Raw genomic sequence first — 23,364 nt, forward strand, 5'->3', positions numbered from 1 at the left:
TAAATATTACAAAAATTTTTAATCAAAAGCAATATTATTTAGGGAACCAAAATGCTTTATAAACTTAGAATCATTTCACTTTTCATGTTGTGACTTAACATTTAGTTGTTTTTTAACTTAATGAATTAAGCTGAAATTTGAAGTAATTAAGTTGCTAGAAAGTTTCTCAACTCATCTGTTGACTCTAACTGCCATTATTTCATAGAAACAATTCCTTCCATGAAAACCACAATTTTTGTCAGTGTCAACTAAATTAAATTAATCTTTAAATTATTTTCTATAAATTATGATTCATGGGAAGGATTAATTTGTTATTCCCAGTTTGATCAATTTGGTAAACTTCTGACCACAAGTAACAGAAAAGCAAGTGTTTATACCATTATATATTTATTTAAATTTGGAATTAAAATTTTGAAGTGAACTGAAATCTGATATGCCTTTTGTGTTTTTGTATCATTAAGCCAATGAAGTGGACATTATTTAATTTTAAATCAAGTTACCACATTTTTTAGTTCTATATCCAATTAGAAAAAAAATCACATTTTATTAATTTTGAAATTTTCAATACAAAAGGCAGAATCTTAGTCATACTTGAAAGGGAAACTGGTGGTCATCTAGTTTAAATCAGAGTTAACATATCATATTTTTCCATAACATATCAGACACATGATCCTCAAGCACTTTTTTAAAAAGAGCTCTGTCTAGGAAGGGGAAACAAAAGACCTCTAGAATAGCTCATTCCACTTTGCTTTGGGATAGATGCAACTGTTGGGAAATGTTTCTTTCTGTTAAGACTAAATGTGTCTGTGTTAACTTATATTCATTATTCAGAATTCTACCTTCAAGAGAAAAGCAAAAAAGTAGGAGATAACAAAATCACTAAGTGGTGGGTGTGGGTTTGTGTATATGTGCATGCATTGTGTCTAATATATATACACATACATTTATGCCTGCCTTTCTCTATAGAAACATGTGTGTGCACATATTTGAGGTTATACATAGGTATACCTACATATTGCACTATCACATATGTGTATAACCATCCATGTGTATCATTGCATGTCTATATTTGTATAGAGACACATAAGTAAACAAAAATAAATATATTGATAGATATATAACACAGTAAGTAGATATGAGGCTGAATAACAATGTGAATCTGAACTTGAACTCTGATAAAGTCACTTAAATAGCTGTCTGCCTCAGTTTCCTCATCTGTAAAATGGGGATCATAATGGCACCTACCAATCACCCAAGGTGGTGGTGAATATCAGATGAGATTATATTTATGAAGTACTTTATATAACAAAGTTCTTATTGGGGGCAGTTAGGTGGCACAATGGATAAAAGCACAGGCCCTGGAATCAGGAGGACCTGAGTTCAAATCCGGCCTCAGACAGTTGACACTTACTAGCTGTGTGACCTTGGGGAAGTCAATTAACCCTCACTGCCCCACAAAAAAAAAACAAAAAACAAAATAAAACATAAATGTTAGCTATTAATAAATATTCATTATGCTGACATTGTGAGCTCTTTGAAGGCAGAACCTGCCCTTTCTGTCTTTAGATCTTCAAAGCCTAATACAAGGGCTTGCACACAGTAGGCACTTAATAAATTTCTGTTGAATGTTGCTGAATGAGTGACAGTAGTAGTGTAATTGTTTTGTTTTTTCTTGAAACCATGTTTCTTCCCATGAAAATTGCAATTAATCAGTCAATTAACATGAAGTGCCATTATGTACCAGAAACTATGCTAAGAGCTGGGAACATGATAAAAAGCAGAATACAGTTCCTTCTCTCAAGGAGCTTACAATCTAATGGAAGATAACCTATAGTGAAGAAAAGAAAATCTTCTTAAGGATAACAAAGGTGGTAAAGAAGACCAGAATCAAAATGAACTTGCTTTTAATTTTCCCAGTAGCTTTTCACTTAACTTGGAAACAATCTTCCCATGTGAAAAGTTTAGATTTATGTCCTGAGGAACTGCAGCTAATTGCTTTCCTCTATCACAATCCTTCCTTCCCCTAGTAGTAATCAGACTATGGGCTCTCACTGGTGTCACCAGCTGTACTCTTCTATAGGAGAAATAACTAACTTGATTCCTCCTAATATATTGCACTGAATTTAACAGGATTTCCTGAGGGTAAAAAACCAGGTCTTTATTAACTTAGTCTAATATTTAACTTGATTCATGTCATTTCAAATCACTTTGCCTCTCTCTCTGATCCTTCCTCTCTATGTGCAAGCATACCCAAGTCACTATTATTCTAAAGTAACCTTTAGACTTATGCCCTCATGTCCTGGAATTTAATTATAATCCCCACCTCCACCCCCACAATACTCTGTGTGTGTGTGTGTGTGTGTGTGTGTGTGTGTGTGTGTGTGTGTATGTGTGTGTGTGTGTGTGTGTGTGTGTTCAGCTATACTAGTCTGCTTGGCTATTCCTCCCTTGTGATACTCCATCTCCTACCTCCCTGTCTTCACTGGTTGCCCCCATGGCCCTATCTCATGAGATCCCCAACTTCCTCCAAGACTCTGTTCAGGTCCCACTTTCTGCAAGAGGCTTTTCCCATCCCCTTGTTTCTCCACCCTCACTGCTATTGTTTTTTCTCTAAGATAACCTGTGATCTATTAGGCACATGTTTTGAATATGCACTATTTTTTTGTGTATTATCACCCTCATCAGAATGTGAGCTTGAAGTCAGTGACTCTGTGTGTGTCTATGTTTCCTTTCTTCTTTTCCCCTTGCTTAGTAAAGTACCTTGTACATATTAAGTTCTTAAAATCTGCTTATTGTCTAATTGTGTTCAAACCTGGTATAAGGAACTCTGAATAAGAAAGACCCCTTTACCAATGTCAATTGACAACTTTCCTTAAACTTATCATATTAAAGAGTTTCTTTGACCCTGAGAGGTTAAGTGACTTCCTCAAGGTCAGAAAGTCAGTGTTGGAAACATGTCTTGAACCGAGGTCACCCTGAATCTGAGGCCAACCTTTAGACAGTGAATTCCTTGAGAACAGTACCCTCAGGGCTCAGCACAGTGACTGGAACATAGTAGATACTTAATAAATGCATATTGACTGACTGCCTGCTTTTGTATATGTTATTTCTCACTTCAAACTTGCTTTGCAACTAGATCCTCTGTCTTTTTGTTTACCAAAGCATGAACTTTCTCTGCTTTAAAACATTTCATGAAGCTTTCCCCTTCCATGCAGAATAAGGTATAGACTCATACTTCACTTAAATAAAGCCGACTTCCATTCATTCCAAAAAAAAAACCGCAGGCATTAGACTCAGAGCTGGGTTCAAGTATAAATCTGCTATTTACTCATTCTATGATCTCTGGCAAGTCACTTTTCTCCTTGAAGACTCAGTTTTGTGATCTAAAATATGAAATATGATACTTGAACTGTTTCTTCCTTCACAAAATTGTTGGGAGGAAAAACATTTTTAAACCATAAAGTGCTAGACAGATATGAATAGTCACCGCCATCCTCTGAAGAACTTATGAAAATTGGAATCCATCTACAGAAAAAAGAACTGATGGTATCTAAAAACAGACTGAAACACATTTTTTTTTGACAATTCCTTAATCTGAAGTTTTGTTTTTCTCTGTTTTCTCTTATAACCTAGCTAATGTAGAGATGTTTTCCATGACTACTCACATGTAATTTATATTGAATTGCTTTAGTTCTTGGGGTGGGGGTGGGAAGGGAGGGAGGAAGAGAAGTTGGAACACAAAGTTTTAAAAAAATTGATGTCAAAATTTGCTTTTACATATAATCTGGAAAATAACATTCTAAAAAAAAATTAAATAGTCACCACTATCATCATCATTGTTATAATAATAATCATTGTCATCATCTCAATTTTGCAGAGAAATCTAGTGTCAGACCATTTCTGAAAAAAATATTAAAAGTGCTGCTAATAATAGACAGCTGCCATCAAGTAAACGGGAATTAGTCATTACAGACTCCTTGTCTCCATGTACACTATGAAATGAGTAATTCTACATCCATGGAATGTTTTAGGGAATTCCTTAGCCACTCTAGGTCTAAGCCATACCAGGTCAGTCCTTCCATCCTAGAATTCTTTTTTTTAACCTAGAATTCTTAACATCCTTTTGTCATTAATTTGTTGTATATTATGACTGAGTACTAAAATGTATTAATGTATTAATATAAACTTATTAATATAAAATTTATATTAACACACTTATTCTGTGGATTATTTTTCCAATTTTTATTATATTGCCTGTTGTTTTGTTTCTTTCTATCCTTTTGGGCCCTTTATTGTTGTTGTGTAGCCATTATAGTTGTGTCTGATTCCGTGACCCCATTTTGGGAATTTCTTGGCAAAGATAATGGAGTGGTTTGCCATGTTCATTTCCAGCTCATTTTGCAGATGAAGAAACAGAGGCAAAAAAGAGTAATTGACTTGCCTAGGGCTATACAGCTCTAAGTGTCTGAGGCCAGATCTGAACTCAGGAAGATTCATCTTCTTGACTTCAGGCCTGTCCCTTTATCCACTTTACCATCTAGCTGCCCCTTTGGGGCCCTAGGAATTAGAATATATGTTGTTTTCAAAGAATCATGAAGCTAGAAGGTACACTAGAACTCATAGAGTCCCATGCATTACCCAATAAATCCAATCTTTAGCATGTCTAAAACTCATAAAAAGTTGTTTAAATATGTACAAATATGGCAGGACAGTTTATTTAATTATATCAGAAATAATCAGTTAACCAGGTTGTATTGCATACCTGATAGGTGTAGAGGCCATTTTCAGAAACAAATTATGAAGAAACCTAAGAACAATTACCAAGCTACATTTCAACAAGTGCAAAATAATGAGTGCCAAATATGTCTGCCCTGGGGGAGCCAAGAATACAGAAATTTGTCTGCAAAAAGCTGTCAGCTTGCTAATGCGGAAGACCACTTTTCTTCAAGAGGATATATAGTCCTTGATGTTGCAATTAGAATAATGCCATGTATCCTACAGGTGTCTTATAAATATTAATTTGTGAATATCAGCATAATAATGCTATTTTATAACTACAAAATGATATTTCATTCATGTTGCAAGCAGGGAATATTAAAAATAGAATGGTGAGGCTTTAGAAATAGCAGTTCTGAAAGCTCATGCTATGTTTTGAAAGGATTAAAATGAGCTTTTTAAAAAGCGCTCCTTTTTGTGTATTTTTGTTGTGACTAGAATATGACAATTTATGTAGACTACTGGAGATTCTCATGTTATCTGTCAAAAATTCTTCCATAACCAAATGAACACACATATGTAGGTGGATGAATTGACAAAACATCTTTCATTCATTTTTTTTCTTTAATTCTATCTCCCTCTTGAAAAAAGATTAATTCTTATATCATACTCTATGTGGTACATAGGATTTTTTCTCAAGTAATATAAGGTTTAATAACAATGCAAGTTTAAGTCTTCTGTGTCTAATTTCCTATGGTGCTTTATCTCAAATAAACCTGAAACATTTTACTTACATCTGTGAGATAGCCAAAAGTTTGCTCAGCTGTCTGAAGTACCAGCTTCCGAGTCACCCAGTCTAATTCTAGAGAGGGAGGAAAAGAAATGAAGATTTCAACAATTTTAACATAGACTGAAAGAAACTATTGGTAAGTCAAAAAATAAAATAAAAAGGTTGATCAAGTAGCAATTGTCAGAAATATCTGAGTTCTGTATCAAGCCATATGACTAATTATTAATTTATATCTAAATGTCATGCTAAAATAATAATCCAAATTGTTTCACATGCAGCTATCTCAGAGTGAGCTTTGTTTTTTTCTACAAGCCATAAATTTATCACAGTGAACTACAGCAAAAAAACAGTTTGCTATCTCCTTACCCACAGTGGTTGGGACAGTAATAATAAGCTGAATCCAAAGTTTGTTTCTTCTTGCTGGCCTACTAAATTTTCTATTGTCCCATAGACAAATAGCTTTCCTCCTAAGACAGTGAATAACTCATAGAATGTAGATGAGTAGACAAAAATGCATCAACATTAGTTAAAAAATAAAACAAACATTACAAATACATACACTCTTAATAATATTTCTAGTGATAAAGGCCTCATCTCTAAAATATATAGGGAATTAAATCAAATTTATAAGAATCCAAGTCATTCCCCAATTGAGAAATGGTCAAAGGATATGAACAGGCAGTTTTCTGATGAAGAAACCAAAGCTATCTATTCCTATATGAAAAAATGCTCTAAATCTCTAATGATTAGAGAGATGCAAATTAAAACAACTCTGAGGTACCACCTGACACCTATCAGATTGGATAAAATGACAAAAAAGGAAGATAATAAATGTTGGAGAGGCTGTGGGAAAATTGGAACACTAATGCATTGTTGGTGGAGCTGTGAGCTGATCCAACCATTCTGGAGAGCAATTCGGAATTATTCCCAAAGGGCAATAAAGCTGTGCATACCCTTTGACCCAGCAATTCCACTTTTAGGTCTTTTGCCCAAAGAAATCATGGAAGGGGGAAAGGGACCCACATGTACAAAAATATTTATAGCTGCTCTTTACGTGGTAGCAAGGAATTGGAAGTTGAAGGGGTGCCCATCAATTGGGGAATGGCTGGACAAGTTGTGGTATATTAATACAATGGAATACTATTGTGCTGTAAGAAATGGTGAGCAGGAAGAGTTCAGAGAAACCTGGAGGGTCTTATGTGAGCTGATGATGAGTGAGATGAGCAGAACCAGAAGAACATTGTACACAGTATCATCAACATTGAGTGTTGACCTACTGTGATGGACTATATTCTTCTCACCAATGCAATGGTACAGAAGAGTTCCAGGGAACTCATGATAGAAGAGGATCTCCAAATCCAAGAAAAAAAAAAGAAAAAAAGAACTGTGGAGTATAGATGCTGATTGAACCATATTATTTCTTTTGTTTTGGGTGCTGTTGTTTTTTTGTTTTTTTCTATTTTGAGGTTTTGTATCACTGCTCTGATTTTTTCTCTTGTAACAGGATTAATGAAGAAATAGGATTAATGTTATTATATGTATATATATATGTGTGTGTGTATATATCTATATGTATATGTATAGAGATATATAGACATAACCTATATCAGATTACCTGCTGTCTAGGGGAGGGGGAAGGGAGGGGAGGGAGGGAGAAAAATCTGAAATTGTAAAGCTTGTATAAACAAAAGTTGAGAACTATCTTTACATGTAACGGAAAAAATAAAATACCTTATACATTTAAAAAAAAGAAAAATACAAAAATAAAATAAAAATAATATTTCTAGTGATAATATTGATACTAAAGACAACATTGATAGACAGTGGTACATCTGAGATGGCATTGTATTTGGAGACAAAGAACTTGGGTATGAGTCTTGGTTCTGGCACTTTGTGATCTTGGATAAGTTACAGCCAGAATACAATTGATCTTCATTCAAAGCAGAGATATATAGCAATCAAGAGTAAAATGAACACTTGCAAAATATTATGGAAGATGATATAGGATAAGAAGCAGTAATACCCCTCAAAATAATGAAAAGAAGCTAATGGAAAAATAAGCCTACAAAGAGCACAATGTGACCCATTTAAGCCAGATCATTAAGAGAAAAGTTAAGGAACAAACCAAAAAGATAACAAAGATGCATATAGTTGAACCAATTTGCTGTTACTTCTATTGGAATCTATTCTGATAAGCACCAATACTTGAATCATCATGCTTAGACTTTCTATCCCTGATCCACTATGTCATGAAATCTTTTATTACATGGTCAGTATAGGAATCACAGGCATTCTAGATGAAAAAATGAGAAAAAACCTGACAGATATTCATAGTTAATTGCCTAGAAAAGAACATTTTCAAAGTAATATAGCTAAGATAATAAACAAATAATATTCTGCTTTATTATATTTTTATTAAAAATAAAATCTAGGGGGTAGCTAGGTGGTGCAGTGGATAAAGCACTGGCCCTGGACTCAGGAGTACCTGAGTTCAAATTTGGCCTCAGACACTTGATACTTACCAGCTGTGTGATCCTGGGCAAGTCACTTAACCTCCACTGCCCCGATTAAAAAATTAAAAAATTAAAGTAAAATAAATAAAATCTATATTATCCCAAGATGCTATATGGATGTAAATTATCTGACTTCAAATGATAAAATGTGGTTTTAAAAGCTTTCCTCAAACCAAGTGTCCGCCATGCAAATATTTAAATAATAAAAGGGTCTAAGAAAGATATAGCTGTGCATTTGACTTTCTTCAACAATCTTCTGAGTATTGATGTTAATAGAGCCATAAAACAGGGAAACATGCCTACCAACAAAGTTCACCAGTATCATGGAGAATGTCTTATATAGAAATCAAATAAAGGATTTTCTATTAATGATAAAACTTCATAAATTCACTTATTTATGATTGGCTTTTCTCTAATTATATTAAAAATTAGAAGAGCTTTGTCAATTAAATCAATTTATTCAAAAAAGATTGTCCTAACCATAAACAAATGGGAAACAAAATAAGTGATAAGTACAATTATCCAGATAACTACTTATTAATAGATACATAGCCCATTGAGTTAGTACATGAGCTTATTTGTGTGTGTGTGTGTGTGTGTGTGTGTGTGTCTACACAGACACATTTTCTTGATGTTGGACAATAGGCTGGTCCCAGAACTGATTAGATTATTGTACTGAATGACATTTGAGGAAGCTTCAGTAATACCAAGCTTCTTGGAAGAGAACAAATGCCTCTCTTTCTCTCTTTTTCTGTCTGTCTATCTCTCCTGCCAACATTGTCCTGGTGAAATTATATAGCTGAAAATTATGGAACACCAAGGTATTTTCCAAAGAGTGAATAAAAGATACTTGAATTTAAATAGTGTGCAGCATGTTATCAGTAAAGGCACATAAGATATGATATAAAAGACATCCTCAAAAAATGTATGATCAAAAAAGTGGGTATTTTTCCAAATTTTAAATTTTAGAACATATTTGTAATAATGTTGACATAATCCTATGAATAAAAAAACCTAATTTTTAATATATGATATCAATACCCTAGAAGATTATATTTCATCATTCTTAGATACACTTTGGAATAAGACAGTTGTTGTAACCAGTTGTTGCATTCAATACCACATTATTGTATTCAATTTCTATAGCCCTAGCCAAGTTCTTTAATTGGTTTTGTACAAATACAGAAAAGTGTTATTAATAGGGTACAGGGGGGATATTAATGAGTCCCATGAAATCAATATTACTCTTTGGACATATTTATGTTTCCTCCTTTTGGCCCAACACTTGAAAGGCAGAATTTTCCCCATATTGTGTAAGCCAAAGTGATATATTATATTACCAGTTCTGTGTTTTTGTTAATTTCATATCTGGGTTTGAACACAGATGTCACTTCATAAGACTTTAAATATTCAGCAGGGAAAAATGTATCTAAAATCACACAGTGGATTATATCACTTAGAGCTTTCATAAGATAAGTGACAATCTGGTGGACAAATTGGCCAGTCATTTTTTTTCATTTGTTTTAAACAAGAATTTGGAAATCTGAGATCCTGAAGAGTCCTGTGGTCAGCACTGAGGAGTAAAGGCAGTGCTATGTAAATGTAATATGTCTATGTAATATGATATCACAATTGAAACCCCCACAAAACAAGAAGTCCATTTTTTGTAGAAATCACTGTTTTGAGGGGGAAAATGTTAATGGATCTTTCAGAGAGTTTTTCTTATTTTTTCCAAAAATCAATGCTTTTTGTTTTATCATGATATTTACTTAGATAACTTAAAATTCTCTTTGAATGATTTTGAATACTACTTTGAATACTTCCTCTCTGGATGATTCATCAAGAATATATTGACATCTCAGGGGCAGCTAGGTGGTGCAGTGGATAGAGCACTGGCCCTGGAGTCAGGAGTACCTGAGTTCAAATCTGGCCTCAGACACTTAACACTTACTAGCTGTGTGACCCTGGGCAAGTCACTTAACCCCAATTGCCTCACAAAAAAAAAGAATATATTAACATCTCTTATTATCAGCACCAAGCCTGCAATAAATAGTTTGGGAAATTTGCCAGTATGCCTCTAATTGTTAGTACCATCCATTAAAAAAGAATTTACTTATATATGTACATACTCTTTTCACCTAGTCTAAAGTAAACTTATTAAGGTCAAGAAATGTTTTAAAATCCCCATTGTCTAGCCCAGTGATGATCAAAAAGGAGGTACTTAATATATGCTTATTGAATTGAATTGAAGTTGAAAGTAGAGGAATTATAATTTTTCAAAACAAATTTTTAAATATATATGTTATGAAATATTGACATGTAGAAAATATATGCTATATATATGTACTTATATGTGTGTATAAATCATTTATACATGGAAAAGACAACACATACTCACACCCATGTTATTAAGTACTGGCTAAGAACAAATATAAAACAAGAATGAAAAGAAAGTATTTCTGAATCATTAACAGAGCAAGCTTTGGTGATATAGTACAAAAGGAATGTATTAGCAGAGTATACGGAATAGAAGTAGGTAACCTTTCTGCTATACAAATCCTATCTTTGATACTAGCTGGTTGACAAGGGACAAATCATTCAACCTTTTTAAGTACCAGGATCTTTCAAGTTATAAGAAGACCTTTGTAAATGGTTTTGTCATATAAATCCAATTTATTATTATTGTTGTCATCATGATCATCATCATTTTTGTTTGCTTGTTTTTTGTTTTTTGCAGGGCAATGAGGGTTAAGTGACTTGCCTAAGGTCACACAGCTAGTGTCAAGTATTTGAGGCCAGGTTTGAACACAGGTCCTCCTAAATCCAGGGCTGGTGCTTTATCTACTGTGCCACCTAGCTGCCCCCTCCCATCATCATTATTACACATTATAATAAGGCATTTTGAGGCTCAGCATCATAAAAATTCCTGAATATGGAATCAGACAACCTGTGTTTGAAGCCTCTCTTTGCTATTAATGGCATTTGGGGCAAATCAAGTTATGTAACCTCTCTTGGCCTCAGGTTATTCTTTATTTTTTATTTCAATTTATTTATTTATTTAACCACTCATTTACTCATTTATTTATCTATTTATTTATTAATCCATTCATTCATTCGTTTGTTTGTTTATTCATTCATTTGCAGGGTGATGAGGGTTAAGTGACTTGCCCAGGGTCACACAGCTAATAACTGTCAAGTGTCTGAGAGTGTATTTGAATGCAGGTCCTCCTAAATCCTGTTTTATCCACTGCACCACCTAGCTGCCCCATTCTTCTTTTTTAAATTAATGTAGCTGAATTGACTTCTGAGCTTCCTTCCAATGCTAGATCTCTGATCCTATGACATTTTTATATTTCATTTTGAAATACAAAGAAATAATGAGTTTAAGAAAATTAAACTTAGAAACCTCAAGTTGATCTTATATTTCTTTTCTCTTTTGCAGGCAAACTCACATTAAGAAATGTACAATCAGTGCCTCTATTTTTTGTCCTCTCCCTCATTTTTCAACTCTTTGCAATATGACTTCTGACCTCATCTCACAACTGAAAACTGCTCTCTCTAAAGTTGTCAATGACCTTTCAATAACTAGATTTGATAGTCTTTTCTTGGTCTTCATCCTCCACCTATCTGTTGTATTTGACACTGTTAACCAACCTCTCCTGGATGCTCTACTCACTGTCTTTTTGTTTGTTTTTTTGTTTTTGTTTTTTGGAGTGAAGCAGTTGGGGTTAAGTGACTTGCCCAGGGTCACACAGCTATTAAGTATTAAGTATCTGAGGTTGGATTTGAACTCAGGTCCTCCTGAATCCAGGGCTGGTGCTCTATCTACTGTACCACCTAGCTTCCCCTACTCACTGGGTTTTGAGGACACTGTTCTCTCTTGGTTAGTCTTTTACTTTTGCAACTGTTCCTTTACATTCTTCTCTGTTAGCTTATCATATATATCACTGACTGTAACTGTAACTATTCCCCAGGATTCTGTTTTAATTATTCCATTTCTACTCTCAGTGGTTTTACCAGCTACAGTGAATTTAATTATTATCAGTTAGGTAAATTACTCCAATATCTATATATCCCGCTCCAGTCTTTTTTTTTGGGGGGGGGGGAGGATGGGGGCTGGGCAATGAGGGATTAGTGACTTGCCCAAGGTCACACGGCTAGTAAGTGTCAAGTGTCTGAGGTTGGATATGAACTAAGGTCCTCCTGAACCCAGGGTCAGTGCTTTATCCACTGTGCCACCTAGTTGTTCCCCCGCCAGCTCCAGTCTTCTTCTTGAGTTTCAATCCTACATCAACAATTGTACATTGAATATTTTAACTGGATATCCTAGAACCAACTCAAACTCAACATGTCCGAAACAGAACTCATTATCTTCCTTTCTAACCCCACCAAACACAAATTTCTTCCAAGCTTTCCTATTTCTATTGAATCACTCTGAGTCAATCAGTAAATAAGCATTTATTAAGTGACTACTATGTACCAGCCATTATTCAACTTTTCTTCCACTTTCCTAAGATCATAACCTTGGTATTTGCCTTCATATCTAATTAGTTCCCAAATCTTGTCATTTTTACTTGAACAACTTCTCTCACTTATGATCCCTTCCCTACTTACATAGCCACCACCTTAATTTAGGTCCTCAGCACAGCTTGCCTAAATAATTATAACAGCATCCTGATTAGTCTACTTGCCTTAAGTGTCTCTCCACTTCAGTCTATTCTTCATAAATCTGCCAAAGTAATTTTCCTTAAGCAAAAATCTGACCAAAATCATTTGTGTATTCAATCAAACTCAATCAACTCCTGTGCCACCCTATTGCCTCTTGGGTAAAATATCCACTTCCATGTTTACCTTTCAAAGTCCTTCACAACCTGGTCCCAATCTATTTTTTCTGCCTCACTGATTATTATTCTTTCCCACTCCCATTATTATGAGATGCAGCCCAACTGGCCTTCCTTCTCTTCTCCACCTATGACACTCAATTTCTCATCTAAATGTTGGTCAGGTCAAATAGGTATCAGCCTTTTTCCTCTTCCCCAAGAATGTGTCAGATAGAGTCCAGGACAGGAACATAGGCGGAGGAAGAGAATCTACAGCTATCTTGGTTAAAAACTGGTAAGAAGGAAGCACCCTTTAGAAACTGGAAAGGCTTTTTTTAAAAAGTATATGATGATATTATGAAATGATAGCAAAGTAAAGAATGTCAAGTAGAGCTTTCTAAATTACTTAAAATAAAAGAGAAAAGTAAGACAATGATGCACTGATACATTACAAGGGCATAAAAATGGAAAGACTTGAATAACATAAAATAATTTTATACAGTTGCATAAAATAAAAAATGGCTAAAGGCAAAGATGTAATGTTGTATAACAATTTATAGTCAAATCAACATGAAATTTAAAAGTTAGGAAAATGTTTGCCTAAGAGAAGGGTGTGGTGAGGAGGAGACACAGAGGCATCTGATTTCCAAATGCAAAATTGCAAAATTACTTTGGAGCCAGTTGGCTAAGAGTATGGGAAATACAAGAATAAACAAATTATACATAGAAAGAAAAATATATTTCCTTATGAAATGAGACAAAAATGAGGAAGCATAAATGATGAATACCATAGGGTGAAAGACCCTTTAAGATGCTAAGAATGCCAAATGTAAAAAAAAGCATGAAGGGCCACAAGTAATGATTTATAGTTTGAAAAGCAAGAAGGAAAATATGAATAATGAGGGGAAAATTAAAATAGTTAAGCAGTAATATAACAAAGAAACTGAAGTTTGAAATAAAATTTGGCAGTTATGAAACAGAACTCTTGATCAACATTAGAAAAACTATTAAATTAGTAATGCTAAAAACCTTTTGTAAATCCATGTGTAAAGGTGAGGGGACAACCTAGACAAGTATTCTACTCTTCTTAATGTGACAAAGATGCTATACCTTGATACCTCATGAAGTGAAAACATACCTTTAATGAACCAAATGTGGACAAAGCCTGAACATCTCCCTAGGTGACATAAGATTCCTGTTCAGATTGAAGGACATGGGAATGTTATAAAACAACTATGTCTCCATCTTCCCACCATTCCACAATACCCAAAAAGAGGAGAGTTATTAAGCTGCGTATATCCTTTGATCTAGCGAACTTTAGAGGATCAGATTAGGATTTTTCATCATCAACCTGGTAGTTTCATGTGTTGTTGAGGATGGACTAAAAGTGATAAAGACAGATTCAAAGTCTACAAAAGGCCCACCAGAAAAACTATACCATACATCTTGAAGATTCCCAAAAAACTCTCTGCTCTCTTCCCAAGCAGTTTCATCCTAGGCACAGAGAGGGAAGTATCTAACTATAAACTGCTAAATTCTTGAATAATTCAAATTCACATTAGATTTCTGCTTTTATAAACGCAAAATAGCTTCTAATGGACTAAAGTCCCTCAAACGATCCTTCCTCTTACACTCAGGAAGGGCCCAAACTTTGTTTATACCTAGTTCACGTGTTTGATTGAAACATTCAATGTTATAACTTAATAAAGGACTTGTCAATTAAAATTAAAGTGAGATGGGCTTATTGTCTCCTGTCTCTTAATGTCTTTTTAAAAAGATCTTTTTCTGTCCTTGCACCAGTTCCTGGAGACTTCCACTTCCTGCTGCACCCACATGATATCAAGCCTCAGGTGAGAAGGAGAAGAGTCAGATCTTCCTCTGATTATAGACCTTCCATTTACTGTTGCATTTGTCCCCTTAGGGAAGGCTGCTGGAAGCTGACAGAATGATTTCCATCTGTGCCAATACAAAGTAACTTCCATCACTTGCTGACAGTCTGATTTAACCATGATATGAAAACCTTTTAGTGCAAAGAGGAATGACCTTCCTTACACCTCAAGGGATTCCATCTCCTGCTATGCCTATCACTTAAGTGGGGGTAGGGAGTAGGGAGGAAGAGGAAAGGTGATAGAGAAGAGTACTTCCATCTTTTGCTGTTCTATCTCCTATATAACATCCAGTCTTCAAAGGGGAGAGCAGTAAAGCAAGGCTTTTCATTTGATCATATACTTTCCCCCTCATGCTATACTTGTCTCTAGCCCACTCTGGATCCTCCTATGAGAAGAGGAATAGCACCTTCTATCCACCCATTGATGAACTGAGGTCTCTCTACTCTTGTTAGGTACATGCAATTTATATCTATCACTCAATCAAAATTTCGGTAACTGCTATATAAAGAACTCCATGTCACTCTCATTCCTTCTTTAATGAATGTAACTCCTGGTTCACAATTTTCTCCTCAATTCCTTCTCTCATACTTAGACACTTCAACATACATACTGACTCTCTCAAGCACTATACCCACCCAGTTCCTCAATTTACTCACTTCCCATGCCTTACTTCTACACCTCACTTCAGACACACACAAAGATGGTCATACCCTTGGCTTTGCTATCATTCAGAAATGCACCAACTCCATGTTCAAGAATTTCACAATCCTCTTATCTGACCATAATTTATGGGCTTTCTACCTCTATGCCTGCCTCCCCTCCCCACTAAATCCTACTGTTCATACACCCTCATTACCTTCAGTGATTCAACTTTTCAATTCTCTCTCAGGGTATAATCCTCGCATTAGCAACTCTCTCCTCTTTTCCCTATCTTGAACCATTGGCGAATCAGTTGCTCTTCATGGTCCTCTTTTCCTGAGTCCATAACTCCCTTATCATATCTATTATTTCACCCTGCCAAGCTTCCATTTTGGATCATACCCAATACTTTGTTTTCTCTCCTGCACATGTAGGGCTGAATGAAGATGGAAAAAAAATCACATGATTGTTCTAATGTGGCATGCAATAAATTTATGTTATACAACCTCAACTAGGCCCTCCCTCCTGTTTTGTAATCCTGCTATACCTCCCTAATCAACTCAATATTCTTCTCTCCACAGCATCTCTTCAAACTTTTTCATCCCTGATCAAATCTCTCATTAATTTCCTCCTCCAAATCCTTTGCTGAGAACCTCATGTTTAAAAAAAAAAAGTGAGATTATTTGCCATGAATGAAGTCAATGGCCACTCCTTCTCCAAACTCCCTTTACTCCTTTTTCCCTCTTCTTTTATCACGTATGAGCCTTCTGCCAGTATCTTATCCTTCACTATTGAAGAAGTGGCCTTAATCCTTACCAAAGCTAACTCCTCCGGAAGTGAGCCTATTCTAATCCATCTTTCTCCATCAGAATTACTCCCTCTGTTATCCTTACTCTATCACTTATTTTAAGTTTCTTCTTGCCTGATAGTTCTTTCCCTAAAGCCAACAAAAATGCTTATGTCTTCTCAATCCTCAAAAAAATTGTTACTTCATCCTTCTATCCCGATTAACTATCATACTATATCTCTTATGCCCTTTGTGACTAAACTCCTTGAAAAGGCCTTCAAAATGGATACACGATTTAGACATCAGAGGTGATACCATAGGTAAATTAGGAGAGAAAGGAATAGTCTACCTATCAGATCTTTGGAAAGGAAAACAGTTTATGACCAAACAAGAGATAGAGTATATTATAAAATGCAAAATGGATGATTTCGATTACATTAAATTAAAAAATTTTTGTACAAACAGATGCAATACATCCAAAATTAGAAGGGAGGCAGAAAGCTGGAAAACAATTTTTGTGGCCAGTACTTCTGATAAGGGTCTCATCTCTAAAATATATAGGGAACTAAATCAAATTTATAAGAATCCAAGTCATTCCCTAGTTGAGAAATGGTCAAAGGATATGAACAGGCAGTTTTCTGATGAAGAAATCAAAGCTATCTATTCCCATATGAAAAAATGCTCTAAATCTCTAATGATTAGAGAGATGCAAACTAAAACAACTCTGAGGTACCACCTGACACCTATCAGATTGGCTAAAATGACAAAAAAAGGAAAATAATAAATGTTGGAGAAGCTGTGGAAAAATTGGAACACTAATGCATTGTTGGTGGAGCTGTGAACTGATCCAACCATTCTGGAGAGCAATTTGGAATTATGCCCAAAGGGTGATAAAGCTGTCCATACCCTTTGACCCAGCAATACCACTTTTGGGTCTTTTTCCCAAAGAAATCATGGAAAGGGGAAAGGGACTCACATGTACAAAAATATTTATAGCTGCTCTTTACGTGGTAGCAAGGAATTGGACGTTGAGGGGATGCCCATCAATTGGGGAATGGCTGGACAAGTTGTAGTATATGAATACAATGGAATACTATTGTGCTGTAAGAAACGATGAACAGGAGGAGTTCAGAGAAACCTGGAGGGTCATGCGTGGGCTGATGATGAGTGAGATGAGCAGAACCAGAAGAATACACAGTATCATCAACACTGAGTATTGATCTACTGTGATGGACTATATTCTTCTCACCAATGCAATGGTACAGAAGAGTTCCAGGGAACTCACGATAGAAGAGGATCTCCAAATCCAAAAAAAAAAAAAAAAGAACTGTGGAGTATAGATGCTGAATGAACCATACTATTTCTTTTGTTTTGAGTGCTGTTGTTTTTTCTATTTTGAGGTTTTTCATCATTGCTCTGATTTTTCTCTTATAACATGACTAATGCAGAAATAGGATTAATGTTATTATGTGTATATATATAACCTATATCAGATTACCTGCTGTCTAGGGGAGGGGGGAGGGAGGGGAGGGAGAGAGAAAAATCTGAAATTGGAAAGCCTGTATAAACAAAAATTGAGAATTATCTTTACATGTAATGGGAAAAAATAAAATACTTTATTAATTAAAAAAAAGAAAAGGCCTTCTATAATAGCTAACTCCACTTCCTCTCTTCTCACTCTCTCATACACTATATACTCCACTTTTCGACCTTTTGATGCCACTGAAATTGTTCTCTCCAACAATATTATACATCATTTAATTACCTAATCCAGGGGTCTTTTCTCAGTCCTCATTTCTTTGACCTCTCCAGCTTTTGACACTGTTGATAACTCTCTCTTATCTTTGATGCTCTCTTCTCTTTAGATTTTCAGGACACCATTCTCGTCTGGTTCTCCTCCTACCTATCTGACCACAGTTTTTCAGTCTCCTTTGCTGGATCCTCAACCAGATCACATCTTTTAACCACAGGGTCTAACCCCATGGTCCCTTCTTTGGCCCTCTTCTCTTCTCACTTTATATTACTTCAGTTGATGATTACATCAGGTCTCCTGGATTTAAGTACTATCTCTATGCTGTTGATTCTCAAACCTACCTTTCCTGCCCCAATTTTTCTTCTGACCTCCAATCTTATATCTCAAACTGCCTTTCATACATTTCAAACTGGATGTTCAGGAAACATTTTTAAGCTTAACATGTGCAAAATGGAACTCATTACCTTCCTCCCAGCCCCACTCCACTTTCTCCATTACTATAGAGGTCATCTTTCCATTATCTCAAGCTCACAACCTACTTTTCATCTTCCACCCTCACTATCTCTCATCCCCTGTAACCAATCTGTTTCTAAGACCTGTTGATTCACCTGTTCATTTGAATATGTCCCTTTCTGCCTTCTGAAACTACCACCACTTTAGTATAAGTCCTCTTCACCTCATCCTGGTCTATAGTGATAGCCTTCTGGTAGGTCTGATGGCCTCAAATATCATTCTCCACTGTTTTCAAAGCCCTTCATTACCTAGACTTTCCCTAATTTTCCAGTCATTTTATACCTTAATCTCCACTTCTATATAGCCTTAGATCCCATGACATTCATTTCCTTGCTGTTCCATTCTCGAGACATTATATCTTTCAGCTCTGAACATTTTTTCTGGCTGCTTACCATGCCTGGAATGTTCTCCTACCTCATTTCCATCTACAGATTTCTCTGGCTTCTTTTGAGTCCCAACTTAAATTATGTATTCTACAGAAAGACTTTCCCAATCCCTCTTAATTCTAGTGCTTTCCTTCTCCCAATTATTTTCCTATTTATCCTGTTTATAGCTTGTTTGTATAAATTTATTTGCTTATAATCACCCTCAACAAATTGTGAGCTCTTGAGGGTAGGGACTATCTGTTGCCTTTTTTTTTTTTTTGTATTTACATTACTTAGTACAGTACCTGAAACATAGTAAGTGCTTAGTAAATATTTATTGACTATTACATAAATGTTTATTGACTATTGACCTTATCCATTTTGAGAGTTTGCTGAGGCCTATGAACATTTTCTTAGAATAATATTTTAAATGCATAAAATATGTAGGATTTTAAAGGAAATAAAATCCAAATAAATGTATTCCCATTCAAGTACAAGTATCCCTTTATTTAAGAACTTCTGGTCTATACTGACTTTTCCACTGACTTCTCTATCAAATTAATCCTCTAATACTGTATTGTAGCATTGAGGTTATATCAAATTTTTGAAGGCAGTCAGTAAAGTATAATATCAGAAAAGTTCAACCAAGATGGAGAGGCTCTGACCCTGGAGACAAACCATGTATAGATCCTTTGAGTATGAGCCTTGGATAGATTTATTACTAGGAAATTTGCCACCAGCTGCTGCAATGGAAATTAATTAAGAGTGTTAGCAAAGGGGTATATGGTTTAGATCAACATCAATTAAAGGGAGCATCTACTCTGATGGAATCAGAGATGGTTTTGAGTAGTAAGACTCTATAATGTATAATTGTTTGGGGAATTTTTAAAAATATGGAAACCAGCTTTTTAGATTAAAAAAAAATAAATGAAACAATCATTCAGCTATCTTAGATGGTTTAGACATTCTTCTTAGAAATAGGAGCAAGACTGAGTGGGCTCCTGAGAGCCCATCCAGTTTCATAACTGCCTAGTTTAAAAATATAATCCAGACAACCACTGTAATTTAAGAAGTCTTCTGCTACTTTCAGGGTTGAAGTTGAGGTCATTTTAAAGAGCTAAAACAGAAAGCACAGAATTCAAGTGATAGCACTGTATTAACCCCTATTAGTGAATACACTCTCCCAAGGATATCAACTTCTGAAGTTTAAAATTAAATTAAAACAACAAATATTCCCTTGGGATCAAATTCTCTCTAGGAAAAAAATGACCAGAAAAACTTTTTGAAGATGTTGGAGGAAAGGAAAGGCAGTAACTTTCCAAACGTCTTCCCATAATACCTCCAAATAGCTTGAAATACTGCCATAAGACAATTCCTGGAGCACCAGAACCCACAAAAGGACAGGGTAAGAGATCATTTTCTAGCCAAAGATGGCTAAGAAGGTCATCAAGAAAGGTATATTGTACCAGGCTGAGAGTGGAGTCCAGAGCCAGGGTGTGCCAACACAGATCCAGCCCTAGGTAGGCCAAACTAGAGGCAGTCGTTGCTCCTTCTGGAACTCATCTCACAGTCCAGTGAGGGGGTCAAGATTTTGGCCTGGGGGAGATTTCAGGGGTCTCTGCTGGCACTGAAGGAGAACTCTGTTGTGTTGCCCATGCTCAGAACCAGGAAGCAGTTTTGAGTGGTGGCCCAGGTTGGGGAGGGGCGCAGGCATGCCCAAGCTTGCAACCACAGTGAAACAGACCTGTGGCTATTTACAGACTAGAGCACAGGCCAGGGGAATGTGTAACGTGTCTCTCCTTAAATTGTACCATGTGGGACCCCCTGAAGCTTGGAATAGTATACCTCACCTCCTGAAGGAGATCCCAAAAGGAAAACCTCCAGAAATATTATAGCCAAATTCCAGAGCCCCCAGGTCAAGGAGAAAATATCGCAAGCAGCCAGAAAGAAACAATTCAAGTACAGTAGAGCAACAGTCAGGATAACACAAGATCTAGCATCTTCTACATTAAAGGGTTGGAGGGCTTGAAATATGACATTCTCATTGACAAAGGAACTTGGATTACAAGCAAAAATCACCTATCCAGCAAAACTGTGTATTATCTTTCAGGAGGAAAAATGGGCATTCAATGAAAGACAGGACTTTCAGGCATTTGTGATGATAAGACCTGAACTGAAGAGAAAATTTGACTTTCAAAGACAAGACCCTAGAGGAGCATAAAAAGGTAAACAGGAACAATAAATCATGAAGGATATTAAAAGATTAGACTGTTTCCTTTTCTATATGGGAAGATGATGCTTTCAACTCATAAGAACTTTCTCATTATTAGTGCAGATGAATGGAGTATACATAGACAGAGGGCACAGGTGTGAACTGAATATGAAGGGATATCTTTAAATAATTTTATTTTATTATTTTTTTTTTTGTGAGGCAGTCAGTGTTGGGTGGCTTGCCTAGGGTCATGTAGATGCTGAGTGTCGGGTGTCTGAGGCCAGATTTGGGCTTGGGCCCTCCTGCTTCCAAGGATGGTTCTTTGTCCACTGCACCACCTAACTGCCGCATGTTGATATCATTAAATTAATAAAATTCAGGGCGGAGAGGAATGCACTGGGTGAAAGGGAAAGGGAGAGGTGGAATAGGATAAAGTATCTCCCATAAAAGAAGAAAGTAAAAGCTTATGAGTGGAAGGGAAGATGGGAGAATTGGCTCAAAGAGGGAATAACATACACACTCAATTTGGGTATAGTAATATATCTTGACCCTTGGGAAAGTGGGAGGGAAAGGGCATAAGCAGGGAGGACTGAAGGAAGGGAGGGCAGATTGGGGAAGGAAGCAGTCAGAAGCAAGGAGGGATAGGGTGATAGAAGCTAGAAAATAGAGTAAATACCAAGGGGAGGGAATAGGGTAGAAAGTAATACAGTTAGCAATAGTAACTGTGAAAAAAAAAAAAAAACTTGAATCAAATTTGCCTGATCAGCCTCAGTTCTCAAACGTAGAAAACTGAGTCAAATTTGTTAAAGTGAGAGCCATTCCTCAACTGATTGATGATCAAAAAAACATGAAGTTTTCAGATGAAATGATCAAAGCCACCTATAGCCATATGAAAAAAATGCTCTAACTCACTATTGATTGGAGACATGAAGGTCAAAACAATTCTGGGTACTACCTCATACCTATTGGATTGGATAATAGGACAGCAGAGGAAAATGACAAATGTTGTAGGAGATATGGGAAAACAAGATATTAATACACTCTTGGTATAGTTGTAAATTGATTCAAACATTCTGTAGAGCAATTTGGAACTATGGCCAAGGGGCTATAAAACCATGAATACTCTTCAACCTACCAATATCATTACTAGGTTGGTATCCTAAAAGAGATTTTTTTTTAAAAGTTGAATTTGAAATTGGGGTGATGCCCATCACTTGGAGAAAGGCTAAAGAAATTGTGGGATGACATTAGGAAGGACCACTATTTTGCTATAAGAAATGAGGAGCAGGATGCTATCAGAAGGACTTATGAAAAATGCAGTCCATCTACAGAGAAAGAATCGATGGTAGCTGAATACAGATTGCAGTAGGTTTTTTTGTTTGTTTTCTTTCATAATTTGACAAATGTGGAAATAATTTTCATGATTGCACATATATAACTTGTATTGAATTGCTTGAGTTCTTAAGGGGGGAGAGACAGGGAAGAGAATTTGGAACACAAAGTTTTAAAAATCAATGTGAAAATTTCTTTATACATGTACTTGGGAAAAATTATAAATAAATATTTTTTTAAAAAAAGAAAAAAAAATCTTTCATTTCCATGATATTCATATATACACAGAAGGAAAGAGGTACAGAAACAAATAAAGACAGAGAAATAGAGATAATGAGGTCAGAGAAGCAGAGGCAGAGAGAGAGAGAGAGAGACAGAGAGACAGAGAGAGAGAGAGAGAGAATATTCCAATGTCAGTAGAATACATGCCTGAATGTGAAGACATTATTATGGATATTTGCTTTTTTCTGCTCTCCTCATTAAAAATCATGTTTTCTACCAAAGATATCCTCAAATTTCAAGGAGAGATGTTTTATCTGTTTAAATATGAGTAATGGTTACAAGGTTTTCATTGCTTCATCCCACATGCTAATTTTTCCCTCTTAGTCTTTTTTTAAATTTATTTTTAACTTCCTCATTGGGTAGAATCAAAAGCTAACAAAAATGCTCACCTCGTCTTTCACAATAATTGACTTTTTACTGTTTATTAAGCCTGTGATTAGGCATGTATACCAATCCTGGTGATTTTTATAATAAAACTGAAGTTTGGCCTGGGTAATTTCACAGTAATCCCATTTCTCCTGGTATATGATTTTCTTATCTATATTTTCCCTTTCATTTTGTAATGATGGTTGAGTATATTCAGATTTTCAGCTACAGCTTTTGACAGTCTCATTTGTTTTCTTTCTAAACAATGAGCAAAAATTACTTATTTTCCTCCCACCCAACACCAATCTGTGGAATAGCAATTTTATGAGTTGAAAATTCCTCCTTGCTTTCTCCAAGACATAACTCAAGCATAGTGTGTTCAGAGCA

The 23,364-nt window shown here is 35.6% G+C and overlaps 1 protein-coding gene across 1 annotated transcript in view; it reads right to left on the reverse strand.

Moving 5' to 3' along the window:
* CNBD1 (cyclic nucleotide binding domain containing 1) overlaps positions 1–23,364 on the reverse strand; it is a 597,705-nt gene that overhangs the window by 36,153 nt on the left and 538,188 nt on the right. The window contains 4 exon segments of the mRNA XM_043992600.1: positions 3,355–3,444; positions 3,446–3,494; positions 3,797–3,900; positions 5,493–5,578. Of these exon segments, the coding sequence (XP_043848535.1) occupies positions 3,355–3,444; positions 3,446–3,494; positions 3,797–3,900; positions 5,493–5,578 (329 nt within the window).

Source organism: Dromiciops gliroides, chromosome 1 (genome assembly GCF_019393635.1).
Source record: "Dromiciops gliroides isolate mDroGli1 chromosome 1, mDroGli1.pri, whole genome shotgun sequence".
Classification (NCBI taxonomy): Eukaryota; Metazoa; Chordata; class Mammalia; order Microbiotheria; family Microbiotheriidae; genus Dromiciops; species Dromiciops gliroides.